Genomic DNA, 20,933 nt, shown 5'->3' on the forward strand with positions numbered 1-20,933 from the left:
TTTGCAACACATCCCTTTAGGTATGCATTTTCTGTAAACACACAAAAGGCCCATTCATACTGTGTGTATACCAAGCTTCCTGTACCTCCATTAATTCTTGTCCATTTGATGTTCTCCAAATCACCACACACTTTCCCCTCCCTCAATCCAATTTTTATCATACCATGGGCACTCCAACAACTATGAGAAAATCTAGACTGAGGGACAGCAAAATGTGGGAAAGTGATGAGTTGGAGAGAACCTTATATGGACAATGGATAATTAATGCAGGTACAGGAAACGTACCATCCACATTAAACAACAATATGGATGAGCCCCAAATCTCTACTCTTCCATCTTCCTCCTTTCCCCCCACTTTTCTCCAGTTCATGCACATTTTATATTACGACTGAAACGTCAACACAGAAATGGAAAAGATTGCAATTTCTGCAGTGGAAAATACCTGACATGTCACTTGATGCTGATCGAAGTATGAAAGCTGTTGCAGTTTTGTAAACACAGTCTCTAATGTCGGAAAGGTTTCCTGTTTGTTCTTTTTGACTTTCTGCCCTTCTTCTCCAGCTAAAACATTTTTTGCACAGTTTACGGCAAAGTCTAATCCAACAAAGATTTATTTGAGAATAAAAACATACTATTTTCATTGCATGCAACATTGGCATGGGAAAACTGCAAACACATTCTATATTCAGAACGTCATTGTTTTTTTAGAAGACTGAACTAAACTAAATATTTGTTTTTAAAAAATAGTATACAAATTAATTTGGTTCTAAAGCTTCAGCATGAGTGCAAGTTCAAGAAGGCTATTAACACCAATACACACTTAAGTAGTTTAATGTGTCATGAAAGACAGCCAAAAATATAGTTTAATTGGTTTATGTGTCATGCTACATGAAAAACAACAGAAAATATTTGGCTGCCTTGAACAGGATAATTCAGACATGATGATTCTGCAGAGTTCATAAAGGTACTTCTCATAACTCCCTCTATCCTGGTTTTAAAAGGACTATGAAAGCTCAGCAATGGGCATTCGGATATAATTACCGCTTGTTTCCGTAGTGCTTTTCTTATTTAGGATTTTCAAGATATCTTTGGTAATCTTCTTTAATTGATGCCTTGCCTCTTCACGTTCCTTGCCAACGCCATAAAGAAGAATCATGCGCTGGTTACATTCATGACTTGAAGATTCATCCTTTTAATCAAAGAGAAAATACAATAAATCAAGAGCAAGCTGGATAGGAAACAGAAAATAGTGATCTCTTAGTAAAGAATTGTGAGAATAATGTAGTAGGACGAGGTAACGTGTGTAAATGTCATTTATTTGTTTGTTACATTTATATCCTGCCTATCCTCCAAGCACCTCAAGGTAGCAAATGGGTTGACCTCCTCCCCATTTAATCCTCTCAACAAACCTGTGATATAGGTTAGGATGAGAGACAATGGTCTCCCAGTGAGTCCAAGGTCAGCCAGTGAGACTCATGGCTGAGTAGAGATTTGAATCCTGGTCTCCCAGGCGCATATACAAACAGAATGCACACATTACTTTCACATTTCCTTACTTTAACTGAATTCTATTCCTTTCATAAGTCACTTCTCTTTTTATCTATTCAATACATGGAATTAACCATAGGGGAGGTAGTCACTTTGAATGGGGGTTCTGTTCCTGACCCCCTTGCACATCGACAGAGCGCGCATAACCCTGCGCTGCACCATTTTCAGACCACTTCCGGTTCGGCGGCAATGAGCATGTGCATGGTCAAGTTTCAATCAGACACACATAAAATGGCCGCGGCCTGCACTACTACATTATTAAATTCCACCTATTTGTAACTGGAGGATTGGCAAGAAAGCCCAACTTGGTTACATCTCATTTCCAAATGAGGACATTCTCAAAAATGAGTGGATTATTTGCAGGGAAGCTAAAAGATAAAAGGCCGCTGTGAGAAAACGATGCTGGAAATAGATGGGCCACTGATCCGATCCAGCAGGCTCATCTTATGGTCTTATGTTCCTGGACAGATTACTGCTCTTCGTGGGACTGCAGCTACTGCAGAATACCACTGCCTGATCTCAAATCACAACTCCAGATTTCTTGCAAACTTCTGGGCCTAGTACATAAATCTCTAAACAACATGGAACCCAAGTACACCCCAGACATTGCCTTCTCCAGCTACTGCCCCATCTATCTATTAAAATCTGCTGAGAATGGCCCACTTGTTATTCTGACTGTAACTACTGTTGGGCAGGCAATGATACAAGACAGGGCATTCTTGGTGGTGGCCCCTTGCCACAACTGTGGAACTCCCTCTCAAAGGACACTTGGTTTTCCCCACCTCCATGTTAGCCTCATTTAAGCATTAACTGTAAACAAAAACAGAAACCACACTGCCAGCCCCTTGGAACGTAATTTACTTTCTTGATGTTCCTGCCATTTTGTATATTTATTTATTTTATTTACAGTGGTGCCTCGACTTACGAATTTAATCCATTCCGAAGGCACCTTCGTAGGTCGAAAAATTCGTAAGTCGAAAAGCGCCATTGGAAACGTGATTTCCCATAGGAATGCATTGGAAACAGAAAAATTTGTAAGTCGAAGCAACCCCATCTAAAAATTCGTAAGTCAAAAAAACCCTATCTAAAACCGCCGCGGTTTCCGTTCGGATGTCAAGAAATTCGTAAGCGTGCGGCCATTTGCCCCATTCGTAAGTCGAAAAATTCGGTTGTTGAGTCGTTCGTAAGTCGAGGTACTACTGTTTTTGTATGTCTCCAACACTCGAATCACTTTATGCCATACTGGTTTATGGTGTTATGATGCTGTTAACATTTTTCTTTTTAAATTCCATCATTACCCACTGGGAGGAAATGCAGGATTGTATGAGGAATAATGGTAGCCCTGGCTCTGAAGAGGTTCCCGGTTTTCTCCATTGCCATACTTCTGTTCTGTTGTAAATTTCTCTTGAGGATTTTAAAGTGTTAAGGAGGTTAGTTTCTGCATAGTGCAGATCAATAGTAATCTTGTTCAGTTTGCACAGGGACGTATGAGTTCTACAGAAAGACCATCTCTTTAAAGTAATAAAAATTGCCCTAGCAACTGTTGCCTAGGCAAACAATACTCATTTTTTAAAAAAGTATGGCACTGCATTTATTCTGAAAGGGGGGGATGTCATCTTATCTTCTGCAAATCAGAAGGACATTTATGTTAATGTGGTTAAGTTGCACAACCTAGTTCCTGCCAAAAAGCTTTTAAATTACATTATGGTGTGTGCTTTTTGTTTTGCAGAACTGTTACTTAGCTGATTTACATTGGAGGACGAATGCCAGAATCTACTAATGCTGATCTCAGAACTGTTCTCAGGGAGATCATAGACTTCAGTGTGTCTACCCTGGAATAACAAGATTGTATTTTGCAACTTATATATATATTCTTTTCTTAACTTAAAAAAATATATTGAGAAAGAAACTGAAGCTGTCACTCAGAATTTGAAACTGCCTCTATTCCAGCTGCTTAAAATCATAGGGCATCCTAAGGACCTAAAGCCCAGTACTTCCTCTTTGCCTGTTCTGATTCACTCGCTTGGGCTGCTTCTGTACGGGACGGATATTTTTTTTTTGCTGATGAAGTCTACTAAGTGAATATTGCCTCATGACAATCAGTCACACACCTAGACAAAAAGAGAAGACAATTGAGAACAGCACACTTTCACTTCCAGCAAATGCAACCATCCAAAGCAAGAAAGTACTCTTTTTTTTCTGCGGCTGATCAAGGTAACTTTATAATTTCTACTGTAATTTTTATTTGCCCCTACATTCTGTACATCAGCCAATTACTTATTTTCCTACTATGTTTAATGCAAACATTATTGTGCTGTGTGAGTTTTCCCCCCACAGTCCTGCAATGTCTAAAAAGGCATGAAAGCTACAATGCTCGTGTGCCATGTTTTGGTGCAAAATGCTAGGCAACTATCAGTTGTAGAATTTATACAGAGCAAGTATGCAACAATCATTTATAGAGGTCGAATATATTTAATGGGACTATTACCTGCACTTATAGCTGAAAACAAACATGAAACATTCCTGTTTCAAACAGTAATCTATTTAGGATATATAGATATGCAAAAAGGGGGGGGAACCACAAAGATAAGCTATCTTTTACATAGTTGTAGACATTCTAAAAGCATGCATACTTCTACCTCTCTGCTCGTTTGTTCTTGAAAAATTCCACTTAATATTAAAATAGCTTGGTCACTTCTGTAGTTTCTAATGTTTTCTGCTTGAAAATGTGTGCTGAGCAGATTTTGTAAAAAAGCTACTGTGAGATGAGGAGTGAAGCTGCATGGAGCTAATCTCCTTATAAATATCTTGACATCTCCAGGTAAGTATCGTTTTTTATTCACCCACTCCTGGGTGCACATGCTGGTTGCTGCAAATTAGGTCTGCCCTTCTGCAGAAAAATACGGTATGATTTTTCTATGCTCTCTCTATACAATTCAGAAGCAAATGCTTCCCCCAATGGGAACCATTCTCTGAATACAGTACACAAAAAAGTACAAATCAGAAAGCCTAGGATAAAACTCTTCTATGAGTACAGTAGACATTTATGAGTGGCCAAAAAGAGAGAGGGAGAAAGGAAGTGCATCACCAACAGAAAGGGCAAAAGGTGAAACAGATCCATGCGAAATTTGCATGCGCTGATTAGATGCAAATTTAGAAAGAAGTAACATAACAGAAATACAATGGAGTTCATCACAGTGGAGAAGACTGCAACCAGACTGCTTGCACAATCCAGGTGTTAACAGTGGCTGGGCAACTTCTTCCTTCTGTATCGTTTATCACCTTGAAACTAGGCAGTCTTCAAATAGAGGACACCTTCTCATAGATGCCGGTTCTTGCTCGCTTTATCTCCTTTATGCTTAAGGTTCCTCCTCCAAAAAACAAAAACAAAAAACCCTATTCATTGATTTAACATTCATTCTTATTTTCTTGTACTTTTTAGATTGTCCTTTTATTCTTTGTTGTGAGGTGGATGTAAGCCTATGAGCATCCACCTTGCATTTTGCCTGAGTTTGCATACAGGGTGTTTATATATGTCATCTTATTAATCATTCATCATTCCTACACTTTTCAAAGCACTTCCCAGTTTGTTTCCAAACAAGAAGTCAGGGTATGTATAGTGCTTTAATCCACTTTAACTGAGTGGACCTAAATTATGTGTGTATAGTGCTTTAATCCACTTTAACTGAGTGGACCTAAATTTACAGTATGATCTGGACCCCCACCCCGCAAAACACTTGACAGTCTGGAGGCACCCTTAGTCATTCAAAAATGTGTCCAGTGGATGCACATGGAAGACTCAGTTGAGTGGAGCCCTCTGTACTTCCAACTCCAAGAGCCATGAACCATATCTAATACTCTACAAAGAATACCTAGATAATTCCCATTTTGCTCCTATTTTGGTTTGAGTCGAGGCAACAAACCATGCCATAATCCCTGGTTTAGCATTATGTCCAAACTAGAGGTTGTGGTTTGTTTCACTGCAAACAAAATATACAGTGGCTGTACTCTGCTCTCCACGATTGCAGGCATTATGCTTCTGCATTCCAGTTCCTGGAAACTGAAAGAGGAGAAAGTGTTACTGCGCTCAGAACATGCCTAGAGGCTTTCCATAAGCATCTGCTGACCCTGTAAGAACAGGATGCTGAGCTAGATGGGTCATTTGCTAGAACCAGCAGTCTCTTCTACTGTTTCTATGTGAATTCAAGGTTTGTTCTCGGTTTACTAATTGGAACTTGGAATAAAAACAGCATTATATCTGAGACGGAGACCGTGGCTTATTTTACTCCAAACTACATTTCTTTGTCTTGGCATTTTATTTTAGGTTAAAAACAAAGAGGAATGTCAGAGAATTCCTGTTCTATGCCAATTATGCAAATTATTTTTTCAAATTAAAAAGTCAATAGGAGTATTAGTGTAAAATAATATAAACACTAAGACGTTCTGAAACCACTTAATGTATTTATGCCATAATTTCAGGAGTCTAATATAAGGTTTCAACTTCCTTATCCAAGTAACATGGCTCACTGGCAGCACAATTTGCACATGCCTGCTCAGAAGTGGGTTACACCAAGTTCTATAGGAATTACTCCCACAGACATATGCAGAGAATTCACCAGGCCTTTAAAATTGTTTGTGACTTAAAATCTGAGCTTGTAAGTCTGATGTGTGACTGGTTTTACCTCTTTGTCTGCAGGTTAACAAGTTTTATGCTACCATTTGTTTACAAATTATTGTATTTAAATACTTTATTATTTTATTTCTTGTGAATCACCCAAAGGACATATGTTGTGTGGCCTAGTAAACAAATATTGCTCTCCTCCAACCCATTCAGTAGAAACTAAGTCCAATAATATAAAGCCAAGGACGGGAATTCAAGACTAAACCTTCACTTGGAAATAAATACATCAATGTGTGCACCAGATCTGTCATTCCAGTGAGATATACGCGTGTTCTTATTTAGCATCAACCACAAGGTGGCCCCAGCAATATACAGAAAAGCTGGCCAGCGACAGCACGGTACTCTTGGAAATACACCGTATTTTTCCATGTATAAGACTAGGTTTTTTTCCTAAAAAATAATGTCAAAAATTAGGGGGCATCTTAGACATGGATACATCTCCCCCCATTTTCTTAAATCTGAGTCCCCCTCCCAAAAAAGGGGGGCATCTTATACATGGAGGCGTCTTATAGACGGAAAAATACAGTACTTTCCACTAAGGCTTACACAAGAAAAAGTGAAAGTCGGGGGGGGGGAGGTCTAGCTTAACATCACCTCGTGTGGCTTACATCACCACATGATCTTCATCCATTTCGGTTCTGACTCCTTAAGGATTTGCACTAGTTTTAGCCCAGTTCCTAAAACACATCAGGAACTAATGGCAAAGTCTGCACCTCATCCTGGACGGAGTTCCTACTTAGAGTCTACACTTCCACAATTGAATGTGGGGAAGTCACCACCTTATTATAAAGTAACTTAACATTAGCACACCTTGTATCGTTTAGATGCACATGAGAAGGTACACAGTCTCCCATGGCTTAAAACAGCGTGCTATTTGGAGTGGGGAACTCCCGCTTGGAGTACTGCAATGCGCTCTACGTGGGGCTACCTTTGAAGGTGACCCGGAAACTACAACTAATCCAGAATGCGGCAGCTAGACTGGTGACTGGGAGCAGCCGCCGAGACCACATAACACCAGTCTTGAAAGATCTACTTTGGCTCCCAGCACATTTCCGAGCACAATTCAAAGTGTTGGTGCTGACCTTTAAAGCCCTAAATGGCCTCGGTCCAGTATACCTGAAGGAGCGTCTCCACCCCCATCGTTCTGCCCGGACACGGAGGTCCAGCGCCAAGGGCCTTCTGGCGGTTCCCTCATTGCGAGAAGCCAAGTTGCAGGGAACCAGGCAGAGGGCCTTCTTGGTAGTGGCGCCCGCCCTGTGGAATGCCCTCCCATCAGATGTCAAAGAGAAAAACAGCTACCAGATTTTTAGAAGACATCTGAAGGCAGCCCTGTTTAGGGAGGCTTTTAATCTTTAATTGATTATTTTATTCTTCTGTTGGAAGCCGCCCAGAGTGGCTGGGGAAACCCAGCCAGATGGGCAGGGTATAAATAATAAATTATATTATTATTATTATTATTATTATTATTATTATTATTATTATTATTATTATTATTATTATCTGCGAGCAGGGACTTAGCCTGCTTTGATACAGTGGAAAGCTGGAGTGCACGTAGGCCAGTGAATCTTCTTGAAAGAATAGATTCCACCTTGATGCTTGGGCTGCTGAGACCAGTTTTGGAAACATGAAAGCAAGTAATGTAAAAAAAAAGCTAGTAGGTACCTGCCATGTTTATACATGACGGATATGAAGTTTCTCTGTTATGTTTACTTATGAGGTTTTCTGTGTCCTCTACCTCATTACAGGGCTTCTTTGTGCTTTAAAGGTTGTCCACATTTATTAAGTTCCACTGAAGAAAATAACATTTGCTGAAATAATGTGACCTATCTGCTCCTTTTGCTTCGGTAGGAAGAAAATAAAGCCCAAATGAAACCCGAGTACAGCCCTCCTGGAAACTTCAGCAACTGCAGCACCACCAACAGGATGAATCAAGTTCTTTTCCCCTTGTTGTACACTTTTATCTTCTTTGTGGGCATCATTATGAACGGACTGGCCATGGGAGTCTTCTTCCAAATATCCAGCAAGTCAAATTTTATCATCTTTCTCAAGAACACAGTCATTTCCGACATCCTCATGATCCTAACATTTCCTTTCAAAATTCTCAGCGATGCAAACCTGGTGTCCTGGGAATTAAGAGGGTTTGTTTGCAAAGTGACTCAGGTAATATTTTACTTTACCATGTACATCAGCATTATTTTCTTGGGCCTTATAACCATTGATCGCTATTTGAAAACTGCCAGGCCCTTCAAGTCATCAAGCACCAGGAATTTATCAGGAGCTAAGATTCTCTCCGCAGTTATCTGGATATTTATGTTCTCTCTGTCACTTCCAAACATGATTCTGACAGACAAGAAGCCAACAAGTGAGAACGTGAAGAAATGCGCTGACCTGAAGTCAGACTTTGGGCTACTGTGGCATGAAATTGTTAACTATGTCTGCCAGTTTATCTTCTGGGTTAATTTAGCCATCATTGCCATATGCTACACACTGATAACGAAAGAACTCTACAAATCCTATCAAAGGACAAGACGCACCGGGCAAGCAAACAAAAAGACTGTAAATATCAAGGTGTTCATCATAATTGGTGTGTTTTTCATTTGCTTTGTGCCGTTCCATTTTGCCAGAATTCCTTATACCTTAAGCCAAACAAGAGATGTTTTTCAGTGCTCCACCCAGAACACACTGTATTACATAAAAGAGAGCACCTTATGGCTGACTTCCCTGAATGCATGCCTAGATCCATTTATATATTTTGCCCTCTGTAAATCATTCAGAAAGTCTCTCCTAAATGTGCTGTGGAAATGTGCAACCAAAACGAGACGAGATCAAAGTACAGAAACTACTGATGATGAAACGACACCAATGTAGACCAACAAGAATTCCATATAATACAGCCAAGGCTGTTTAGCACCCTCTTCAATACACACATTAGCTTTAGAAGTGAATCTGTGTTTGTGCTTCTTCATGAATCACGTGTAGTCCATGATACTAACAACAAGCTGCTGAATGAGAACATCTCCTGCCTTTTCCTGTTTAATATCGGTATGGGACACTGGAAAAAACCTGGATGAGATGGTAGAAGCGTTTCTTATACTAAAAGTGCACAAAATAAATCGATATTCATAAAAACACAGTTGCTTACTCTCCGAAGTCTGGTAATGTCATTAGTAGTTACACATTCCATGGGTTGCTTCAGATCCAGTTCCCAAGGTTTTGCAGCCTGCAATGGCGAAGTGGGAAGGACAATTGTTGCACCCTAAAGTAACTAAAGGTAAAGGTACCCCTGACTGTTAGGTCCAGTCGTGGACGACTCTGGGGTTGCGGCACTCAACTTGCTCTATAGGCCGAGGAGCCGTGTTTGTCCGCAGAAAGCTTCCGGGTCATGTGGCCAGCATGACTAAGCCGCTTCTGGCGAACCAGAGCAGTGCACGGAAACGCCGTTTACCATCCCGCCACAGCAGTACCTATTTATCTACTTGCACATTGACGTGCTTTTGAACTGCTAGGTGGGCAGGAGCTGGGACCAAACAACGGGTGCTCACCCCGTCGCGGGGATTTGAACCGCCAACCTTCCAATCGGCAAGCCCTAGGCTCTGTGGTTTAGACCACAGCACCCCCCTGTGTCCCTACCCTAAGTCACTAAAATTATATAAATAAATAAAATTGAAGGGCCTTTTAGCTTAGCACACATTTGGGCTTTTAAATGATAATATTCTGCTTCATGGTTTTGAAGCCTTACTTTGTATAACCAACCCAAGTAGGTATCACAATCTCTTGGGTGCTTACTTCGAGACCATGTTGGCAGTTCCTTACCATGCACTGAATCCAACTGAGTTCTACTTAGAGTAGATCCACTGAAATTAATGGACCTAAGTTAGCCGTGCCCATTAATTTCAATGGGTCTACTCTTGAGCAGCATTGGATACAACCCTATATATATTTCTGTCTCCTATGTTTGTTTGTTTGTTTGTTTGTTTGTTTGTTTGTTTGTTAAAAAGCTAAGCATTGTACTTTGGTTTTAGGATGCATCTGTCGCAATGATTTAACAATGGTGAATGTACATAAGTTGGTTTCCTTTTTCTGAATTACATCAGAGGCATCATTCTCTTGTTGCACGCTTGCACATTAACGAACAGCTTGTTGTAAACCAACTAGGACTTGCAAATGTGTCAAAAGTTTACTTTAAAATGAGTAATGCTTGAGCTTTATCAGACAGAGGCATTTAGGGAATATAAGCTATTCTGTCAGGACCGCCGCTTGTTTCTATTATAAAGTTCATTGCTCCTTGTAAGACTCTCACAAAAGTGAATGCAAGATCTGCCTACCCATGGAACTTACTGACAAATGTATTTTCTTTAGGCTGAACTAGTAACTAAGGTTGTATAGTGGCCCTACCCACTTATTTCACTTTTGGTCCCACCCACTGCTGGCATGCCCAGAAAGTTAACCAAGAAGGAATGCATCCCTTCAGCTGAAAAAAATGTTCCACTGTGATCTTAGCCTGGCTGCTAAGCATTCCTAGAAAGAATGATGGTCATTTCCCAACCACAAGGCAGTTTCAGGCTGATGTTAAGGCACTAACGAAAACCTCACCTTATTAAAATAAGAAAGCTGCACTGATGATCCCGGAAATAGGAAGCATTACCTTTTTTTTGTAGGAAATGACACAATTTCAAATTTTCCTGGTTAATATTATTACCTAATATCATACTACTGTGAAAAAACTTCTCAAACAGCGCTGATGATTTTCACACAGAATTTTCCTTTATTTTCACAGTGCAAAATTAATTATCCAGTTGTTGTTGTTTAATTAAATTTGTATACCACCCTTCATCCAAAGATCACAGAGCAGTTCGCAAAACATAAAAATTTAAAATCAATATAATATATGGCTGAGAAACGAAAACACTTAACTGAAATCAAAATGAGTAATAAAGTGTGTGTGTGTTTGCACTAGAGAAACCTGGCAAGAATTCTCCAAAAGTGTATAGAAAGATCCAATGAATAGAAACAATTATTAACATTTGTAATCCACCCACAAAGTAAGAGGCTAAATATCATGAGACTACCTTTTAAACATATATATATATATTCTGACTCTATACTGCATTGGATGACTTTTTTTAAAAAAAATCAAGACTCATTTTTTTCTTCTGGTGAAAGGTTTTGCAAATGACAGTGTCTTTAAGTTAACAGAGGGGGGAGTATATTAGATAGATGACAGACAGACAGACAGACAGACAGACAGACAGACAGACAGACAGACAGACAGACCGATACAGTTATACATACATTCTAATTTTCTGTAATGTTTTGCAAACGAAACAAAATAAAATATAAGCAGAGCCAGCAGAAACTATTAAGCATAAACACAGATGACCAGATTCAGTCTACCGGTGTGGACCTCCCCCTTCCACCCACTGAACATGTGGGTAGAAGTACTACCAATGTGATTCCCCATGAACAGCCACAAGCAGAAAACCCCCAAATGCATCCTGAGTCTGCCCCGCTGCCGCCGTGTGAAAGCATCTGACCCAATGCAGCCCACACCAGGCTGGTGCAGAGATCTTCTTGCCTGCCTCCTGCTGCTGCCCTGGCTGTCATGCATGGCAGGGCTGCAGATGCAACAAAGCGGGTTCTCCTTCATGGAGAGCACGTGTTGCGGTGGGGGCAACCATGACATCCCCTGTTGCTGGGCGGGTTAGTATGGATGGCCACGATTCTGATTGGGCACCTCCAATTGTTGCTGGGGAGAATTTGATGTTGCAAAGTGATTGGCTGCTGGGGTGCTATTTAGTCCCTGCGCGCAGCATTGAGCTTCCTCTTTTCGCTGCGCTCATCGGATCACCCGCCCACCCTCCCTATATTTAGGGTTGTTCATACTGACCCTGCTATGCCTGTCATGGGGTCGTCTGCTTTGGGGGCAGAGGCCTGGCAGGAATTTCTACCATTTGGCTGATTGGCTGGTGCCATTTGGTTTTTGCCTACTGAGTAGCAAATCGTTACAACTTGAAAGGTTGCAGTAAGGCATTGGTTAATTTTGGTTGGTGGAGGGGGTGTGGTTGGCTGTGGTGGCCCCTCCAATGATGCTGCTGCAAGGGCATTTTGTTAAAGGAATCCAGGGGCTCGCCATGCTCTTGTCCGAACCCCTGGCAAGGGGCTAGGGCCACGCAAGAGCTCCTGGGAGCATTTGGGGAATGGTGAGGGCCTGGCACCCAGCTCTATTCTCTCCCTAAAAATGTTTACCCTTACTTACTTTCACAGGCTTGTGGTTGTCAGTTCTGTTCCTACCTCTAAGTGGGAACAGATACCATAGGTGCTAACCAATGCCTAAGCAACCACTCACGTGCTGTAATCAATAAAGTTGTGGCCAAAATTATGCAAAAAACCAAAACAAAAATTTTGTGTGAACTGTGTCTTTATTTGAGGGGGTCCTGTGGATCCTCGACACGCAATGGCCTCACTATGTTAGGATTGCTCCCTTAGCTTCTGAAAGTACAGCAGAACTTGGCAACCTTTAAACGACAGCTAAGCTTAGCTATTAAAAAGACAAAAGTACCTCATAGTATCACACCATGTTTATGCTATTAGAATTTTAGGTATCAACTGTCTCCTATAATTACATTTTGAAGATGTTTCATGTGATTAAACTTAAATAACACATTATCTCACACATGTTAACCCCGAATAAAATTTTATTTTCACTTCTACTTCTTTTTTCCGTGCCAACCATTTCTCACACCAGAAGTTTGCAGATTGGCCAATGAAAGGGACAGTTTCCCTGATGTGCAATTCACTCCCCTCTGTGCTTCCTCAAGAGGGGACCACAAACAGGATTTCATGTGACCAAAGGAACAGAAATAGGCCACTGCCTATTCTTGTAAATACTGCAGCTGTAAGGGAAATTTGTTCTATGAGACTTTGTGTCTCCGTGTTAAAGTTATCTCAGGCCGTGCACAAATGACTGCTACGTCATTGTGTGCCATAAAGGAAAAGCATTAAAAAGAGCACAGAGAAAGGCTGAAAACATCGACTGCTATATGAAATAGGCAAAGTCACACATGTGCACTCCACCTGCTACAGAAGTCCCACATTCAGAGGCAGTATGTCAGTGCACCTTCAAAGGGGCTCTGTCTCTGTGCCCATCAGCTGATTGGTGCTGGCAGTGAACTCTGCCAGCTGCAGTGCAGCCAATCTCAGCCATGTCAGGGATGATGTCATGTGTACGGCAGATAGCCACACCTTGGGTGAAAGGGTCTTGCAGGCCTAACTGGAACCCCCTGCCAGGACTATTTAAGGCCAAGGGATGGAGGTTCCCCACCATGGCAGTGTGCCACTCAATATCTGGGGAACAACAGCAGGAAAGGGCTTTCATGCCTTGTTTGTTTGCCACCATATGAAGCAAAATGTTGAGCTGGGTGGGCCTTTGGCCTGATACAACCAGGCTGTTAGGTTCTTAATTATATTCCAAAGCATTTATTGCTTTGGTGGTCAAAGAGCTTTACAATGAACTACTGAAAGAAGGAAGGAGTGATTGATCCACAGCAAAGTCTTTGCAATTCCAGCAAAATGCTACCACTTACTTTCACAGTGGACTTCAATTGATCCAGACCTGAGACCCACCTCTGGTTCCCAACTTGTAACATAGGACCCACTTTCACATGCGCACTTTTGATTTAAAAATGGTGATAATAATGCACATTATTAAACCCAAAATGGCAATTCACAGAGTAAGATACATAGTGTTTCCTTAGCATTACTGCTAAATAAAAACCAGTGAAGTAGGCAAGTGGTCTGAAATGTGAGAAAGGAGTATGTGATTCAGGGAGGATGGAAATAAAAGCAGGACCACTCAAGCAATTAAGAACTTGGCAACTGTACAGAGAGATCTGTAACTGGATCACCCTCTATGTCCAGCAAAGAACTTTCCTCCCAACCATCCCAGGTTGCAAGGAGTGGAGTGAGGATGATGTGTTCCTTGTTCCTTCTAGATCTCACTTCCTGTATCCAGACAACACTTCCTGGGCCCCCAGCGGTTGCCATGATAGCAACCGCTGGGCAGCCAAGCTACCCACCGCAACAGACACTTCTGTATTCTATCTACCACAGTGGACACTTCTATGTTCTAGTGTCCAGCATAGTTAACATTCTGGGAAAAGTCTAGAAAGCCACAGAAACAGACTAGAAATGGAACACAGTGTTCCTGTTCCATAGAAGAGTTCCCTTGCTACAAGCATTATTGAAAAAGGCTCTTGATTTTCTCCTGACACTTTGCAGCACTCCATGGAAATGGGTAAAACAAGTGTCTCATTGGAAAAATGTGTTCTAGCCCAGACAACATATGTAGTGCTCCTTTGGTTTGGTCAGCCTTATCTGGAGCCAAATATGGCAGCAAAAGCTTTGCTGCAACCCACCTGGGATGGTCTCATGACCCACCTGTGAATCCTGACCCATCGGCTGAAGACCTGTGCTCCACTGCTTAGGAAGCAAGGTCAGTTGGGAGAAAACTTCCACCACACACATTGACTTATCAGCCTAAGTAATACACTTACCTGCAGATCAGGTGTTTGGGCCTGTTCCATGAGCTGACTGCCTTGAAGGCAATCATGGTTTGGAGAGCAAGCACAGACTATAGTTAGACGTAAAAGCGAAACTACAGTTTGCTGTGAAACAGAAAAGGATGGGGAGGGCAGTAAGGCAGTGGTAGAGGCATTCAAAAGTTAGCAAATTCAAATCACAAAACCACCTTAAGATAAGGCTGGGAAAGACCCTTATCTGAAACCCAGGAGAACCTCTGCAAGTCAGTGTAGAAAATGGACCACACAGGCTGTATAAAGGACCGCAACTCCCATCATTCCCAACTGTTGGCCTTGCTGAGTGAAGTTGATGAGAGTTGAGCCAAACAACCTCTGGAGCACACAACATTGACTATTCCCGCTCTAGGTGGTGCATATGCCTGCACACTAAACATTGTATAACATTTGACTCAGCTTGATAAGACTGCTGATGAACTGAAAACGATCCCTGCATTGGCACTTAGCCTGCAAAATATATTAATTAAAAGACGTAGGCATTAAAATGTTTCAACAAACAAAAACACACTACATGAGATGAGACCAGCCAACTGATGTTTGAAAACCTTCATTGAGGCTTGTGGCTGGGGGAAGAAAAAACCTGAGTGGTAAAAAAAAAAAAAAAGAGGAAGAACAAAAGTAAGTATAAGAAGATGCAAGACTGCTTGGGAAACTAAATTTCTCTAACGTTAGCACACTTGCATAGCCCTGGATTAGCTGCCACGTCTTCCTACAAGAAGAGGTAAGCTATTTTAGTCATCTGCTTGTCTTAAAGATCTTTATTAACAAGCTACTTTTAGAAATGTTGATTCACAGAATTATTATTTAAATAAAAAAAATTTTTTTAAAGTCTGCCAGTATAGTCAATCTATTTTAATTACACTAGTAAGGATGAGATCTAATCTCCTTTGTTGTCTAGAGTAGCAAGGCTGTAGTTAGTTAGCACAATGGAATGGAATGCTTTACTACCGAACATAACAAGGTATCTAGAGAAGCAGCACTGTTTAGATTTAGCACCGACTTGCGAAATCAGATAAACTATTGCATTGTTATCCTGCCCTCCCTCCAAGGAGTCAAGGTTGGTTTTTCATGATGGATGGAGACACATTTTCAGCCCATGGACACATTCCCTCTTGATTGACAACCTAACAGCAGCTCTATGCCAGAGATGAGTGTGACCACACAGAGAGAGAGCGCACACATTTGTGCATACAAATACTCACTCTCCCACTCCTCCAGTGATTAGGCTTGGGGGGGGGGAGTGTTTTTGCTTTTCCAAATGCTGGAGCACGGTTGGAGAAGATCTTCCTGGAAACTGTAGTCGGCAAGAGAGGATTAGCCAAAAGAAGACCCTTTCCCCCACAAGTCTGAATGTGTGAGGGGGGCATTTTCAGCAAAGTGGGTGACAACTGTGAGCCCCTCTGGAAAGACTCTTGCCCCACTGCAATCATGTTTAGAATGAGCTTTCTATTCTACTCAGTTCTGTTGGAGCCTGTTTACAGCATGGCCGGGGGGTGGGGGGATTGTCCCAGCTGGGGATACAATACAGTCTCTTCTGGGTTATTTTCTGATTTCAGGGGCCGCGATCCAGAGGAAGAAACAACTAGCTCCAAACATGAGGTGGAACCTTGGGGGGAGGGGGTTGGAACGCAGTTACTTTTAAAAGTCATTAGTAATGTAGTACAGACCCTTAATATCTACGTCAGCCCTGCTAATCCTGTGGTTAAGTGACGCAAACTCCTTATGGTTTGAGGGAATCGGGTGCATCTAGCACCTGAAAATATACTTGTTCATAAATTCCTTATCAATTGTTTACAAATGTCATTGCCTGAGGAACTGTGCATGCAACTGCGTGGGGGGGGCAATAAGTGTTAGCACTCACACGGGATGATCCTTATGATTACTAAGAGAAAAGTCACTTTAGTGTGGAGTGGCAGCGGTGAATGGGGGCATTTTACCACTTTCCTAACCTGGCTGCCACTTTCCCACTGCAACTGTTTTATCTTTGCAAACGTGTGTCTTGAACAACGCAGGGGAAGTGATACCCGAAAGGAGTTAAGCCACCACTCCTCTTCTCCAAAACCTATAAGTGTTCTGTGTCGCTGTTCTAACCTTCTATTAAATCATTCTTCCTCAGTCTCTCTTTCAAACCATGAATGGAAGTCTCAGCATCTCTAACGGGACAACATCCTTGGCTGGACAATGCCACCGCGACACCAGGATAGCCCATGTGGTATTCCCAGTCCTGTATGGCATTCTTTTCCTTGCTGGAATCCTGCTGAACAGTTTGGCTCTGTTGGCTTTCTTCCAGATTCGGACCACATCAAGTTTCCATGTGTACCTTAAGAATATATTGCTTTCTGATTTCGTAATGACACTGATGCTGCCACTGAAGATTCTGACGGATTCAGAACTTGGGCTATGGCAACTTAAAGCTTTCGTCTGCCGTTTCTCAGCTGTAATATTCTACGAGACAATGTACATAAGCATAGTGCTCCTTGGACTTATTTCGCTAGACAGGTTTCTCAAAATCGTTCGGCCATTTGGGAAGTTTTGGTTGCATAATGTCACTTCAGCAAAAATTATTTCTGGCTCTGTGTGGTTCTTCTTTTTTGCTCTCTCCTTGCCAAACATGATTTTGTCAAACCGTGAAGCCACACGTCTCTCTGTAAGGAAGTGTGCTTCCCTGAAGAATCAGTTGGGACTGAAGTGGCATGAAGCTGTCAACTACATATGCCAGCTCACCTTCTGGACTGTGCTAATCTTAATGCTCCTGTTTTATATAATTATTGCTAAGAAGATCTATAGCTCTTATGTAAAAACCCAGGCAAGAGAGTGCAAGATCAAACAAAGGGCAAAGAGCAAGGTATTTATAATTGTAGCTGTTTTCTTCATCTGCTTTGGCCCTTTTCATTTCGCCCGAGTACCTTACACTCTTAGCCAGATTGGCAAAAATATTGACTGCAGTACGCAGAATCAACTATACATTGCTAAAGAAAGCACCCTCTGGTTAGCAAGTGCAAATATATGTATGGACCCACTGATATACATATTCTTGTGCCGACAATTTGTTGAAAAGGCTTTTTGTGTTAAATTACGAAAATCTAGGTATATAACTCAAGAAAATCAAACTATTGCACTGGACACTGGAATTTCTACATAGACTTCTTGCTTGGTGGCAACTTCTTATTCTAACATTTGCACTACATTGCTGTCAAATTAAAATGCTTTTTAGTTTCAAGTGGGTTGTTGTTTGATGTGATTCTATTCTGAATGACTGAAATTGTAGCCAGCAAAGGAGTGACTTAATATGAGTGAATGGATACTAACAGCCATTCATTTTAAATGAATGTACTCTTCTGTGAAGAGGGCACAGCTACCGGTATTCCTAATACCCAGAAACTGAAACTAAATTAGACAGACTGACAGACAGACAGATATGCTAACGGTCATCATCACATACTTATGTGATAATGAGCTCTTGAGATTGCATCCTATGGAAAGTACTGTAGTCTGTTATTGTCAGGGACTGGTAGGGGTATGAGAAGTGAGAAAATCCTTCAGGAGTAAATCCTTAGGAGTCCCTAAGACAGTCGGATGGCGCCTTGGACGCCTCCTTTCGGCAACTCCAGCAGCCAAGCTGATGCCAAACATATGGCTCTGCTTTCCTTTGGACCACATCTGTGAGGCTAAGAGGGGGGGGTCTTGTCATCTGGGCAGGCCGGGACCTTCATACGTGCTGCCCAGGCCCGCACCTCAGGGAGGTCACTTCAGCGCTGCTAACACAGCGGTTTGACTTCACCCCCGGAGGCTCACTCCACTGTGTCTTGAGACAGACAGATGCCAACAACTATTTTCTCCTATATGTTATAGGCAGTAGATAATTACCGACTTAATACAGTGGGTAAATATGTGCTGGCAGGACATGCTGCATAACAGTAAGGGGCCTAAACTTAACAATGGGTGTAACCATGATATAAAACAAGAGTTGCTCCTTAAAACAAGGGTGTGCCAAAGGCATGTGAAATGCTTGAATCAGCTGCTTTTCAACTTCTTTCAACATTCATCAAGGGATGCCAAATATTACTTTTTTATAGTAAGGAAGGGCAAGATGAGAGGTTAAATTAAGTATACCAACTTCTAACTTTTTCTGGAAAAAAGAAATGTTTGCTTGCCTCTAGTTCCTACTGGAGTGGTGAAATGAGAAACACTAGCAAGGTTCGTGTTTTTTTTACATTTCTTGGCCAAATTTACAGCCAAGAAGCCCTGAGTGGCCACTCTTGGTAGAGAAAGTATTTGGAACAAAGTGAAGATAAAGCAGAATTCTGCTTATGCATTTCTGTATAGTCAACTCTAACCCAGCGGATGGGGGTGGTTCAGAATGCAAATTCTCCCAGCTCAGAATGCCTCACTCCAACAGAAATTGAGTCCAGACTTTTCTGAATGTAGGGCCTGAGCTTGTATTGTTGTTTGTACCACCAGCAACAGTAGCCTGACCCCTCTCCCATTTCAGACACTTTACTGGGAGTAGGCAAGTGTCAATAGCAGTGCTATGAGCAAATTATTTCTCTCCCTGCCTTACTTCCACTGAAGTGCCTAGAACACTGCAAAAGCCGCATCCCAGACACAGGAACCTTGGGAAATCGTTGCAGAATTCTAGGCATTCTAAGAGAGAGAAGAGTGTCAGACAAAGGCATTGGGTGCTGTTGTCCACTGCCAGGAAAGTTTGGGAGAATGGAAGAGAAATAAGTAGAGAGAGTCAGTCAATCTATTCACTTTTTGCAATATTTCCTTGCAAGTTTTTGAAAAGACTTGAAAGTGTTTTAAAAGATCTTGCAAGGAGCAATAAAGAAAAATGAGCTAAGAGTGAGACAAGATAAGGGGAGTCTACCCATTAATAGTCAGCAGTAGAACATAGCTGCCAAGTTTTCCCTTTTCTCACGAGGAAGCCTATTCAGCATAAGGGAAAATCCCGTAAAAAAAGGGATAACTTGGCAGCTATGCAGTAGAAAGGTCTTCAGTTTCTGTAATGTCGGCAGGGAGGCAGGGAGAGGAGGAAGGAGAAGATGCTTGCATCAAAAAGTCCATAATCTAACCAGCCAAAATAAAGCACAACATACTTTTCTACTTGTCACATGTTTCTTGGGCGGGGGGGAGGGGCAGTAGCTTTTATGCCTATTAAAGCAAGTATAGTTTGTTCACTACTTGAATCCATCATAAATATCTCACACAACTATTATTATGCAGGTGGGGAACTTAAAGGGAAAGAAGACAGTTTGTTTACCACTTCAGTAGGAACTGTGCTTTACATCTATGTGGGCTGTGCAAGCGTCAGACTGCAGTTCATGACTGAATAGGGCTCCATCTATACAATTAATTAATTATGCCATTGTTGTCATATTCTTTTATTGCTTGATCTACAAAGGTTGCAAGAGCAACTTTCAACAAATGCACAGAAGTAAAAAATAAATAAATGATCACACATTAAGTCCCAACAAGTGAACCACCTCCCTTTCCCAACTGCATCAACAAGATGACCATTAAAAACAGTGTTCTTGCCCAAGAAAAAATAAAATTCCCAAGGGAAAATAAGCTAAGAATCAAATGCCTGGGAGTAGAATGGGGTGAGGAACCTCAAGGTCATGGGCCAGATTTGGCCTGCCAGGCCTCCACATTTGACACATCAGCTCATTTTGACCCAACCATGCCTACCTGCCTCATACCTGATACCCTATGTCCATCTATCAAAATCTAAAACACCACAGCCGCTGCTGTATTGCTGCTAAGAAGAAAACAATGCACCACACGGTCAACTTGAAAGTCGTCATAGGTTCTTATGCAGCATTCGCCCTCCTCTCCTCATTAACTTTGCACTTGGCAGCATGTATGTTTCCAACCACATGGTGTCTTCCATTATATGCTGACTAGGCTTTAACAAGCCTCAGCTTGCGAGTCGGCAAACTATGCACTCAGATTAGAAGCAACACAGGGCTCAATTTTAACTGTTTTTATAGACTACTAGAAATTGCATTAGTATATTAACAGAACTGCCATAGCTACACCTATGGAAACACCTATTCATGAATCCCCAGTGTGTCTGCCTATGCAGTTATTCATTCTATGGGGAGATC

The 20,933-nt window shown here is 41.6% G+C and overlaps 3 protein-coding genes across 5 annotated transcripts in view; 2 read left to right on the forward strand and 1 right to left on the reverse strand.

Annotated features, from left to right (window-relative positions):
• Positions 1-20,933, reverse strand: part of MED12L (mediator complex subunit 12L) — a 167,085-nt gene that overhangs the window by 48,496 nt on the left and 97,656 nt on the right. For all 3 annotated transcript variants that reach the window (XM_035132415.2, XM_060274471.1, XM_060274472.1), the window contains 2 exons: positions 1,042-1,189; positions 443-561 (listed from right to left, as the gene is read on the reverse strand). In XM_035132415.2, coding sequence (XP_034988306.2) covers positions 443-561; positions 1,042-1,189 — 267 coding nt within the window. The remainder of the gene's footprint in view (positions 1-442; positions 562-1,041; positions 1,190-20,933) is intronic.
• P2RY12 (purinergic receptor P2Y12) lies at positions 3,315-10,213 on the forward strand. Its single transcript, XM_035132426.2, has 2 exons — positions 3,315-3,762; positions 8,078-10,213. The coding sequence occupies exon 2, from the start codon at positions 8,096-8,098 to the stop codon at positions 9,095-9,097; it is 1,002 nt and encodes a 333-aa protein (XP_034988317.2). The 5' UTR covers positions 3,315-3,762; positions 8,078-8,095; the 3' UTR covers positions 9,098-10,213.
• P2RY13 (purinergic receptor P2Y13) lies at positions 15,311-18,203 on the forward strand. Its single transcript, XM_035132430.2, has 2 exons — positions 15,311-15,544; positions 16,940-18,203. Exon 2 carries the CDS (start codon positions 16,955-16,957, stop codon positions 17,963-17,965), a length of 1,011 nt encoding a protein of 336 aa, XP_034988321.2. The 5' UTR covers positions 15,311-15,544; positions 16,940-16,954; the 3' UTR covers positions 17,966-18,203.

Source organism: Zootoca vivipara, chromosome 5 (genome assembly GCF_963506605.1).
Source record: "Zootoca vivipara chromosome 5, rZooViv1.1, whole genome shotgun sequence".
Lineage (NCBI taxonomy): Eukaryota > Metazoa > Chordata > Lepidosauria > Squamata > Lacertidae > Zootoca > Zootoca vivipara.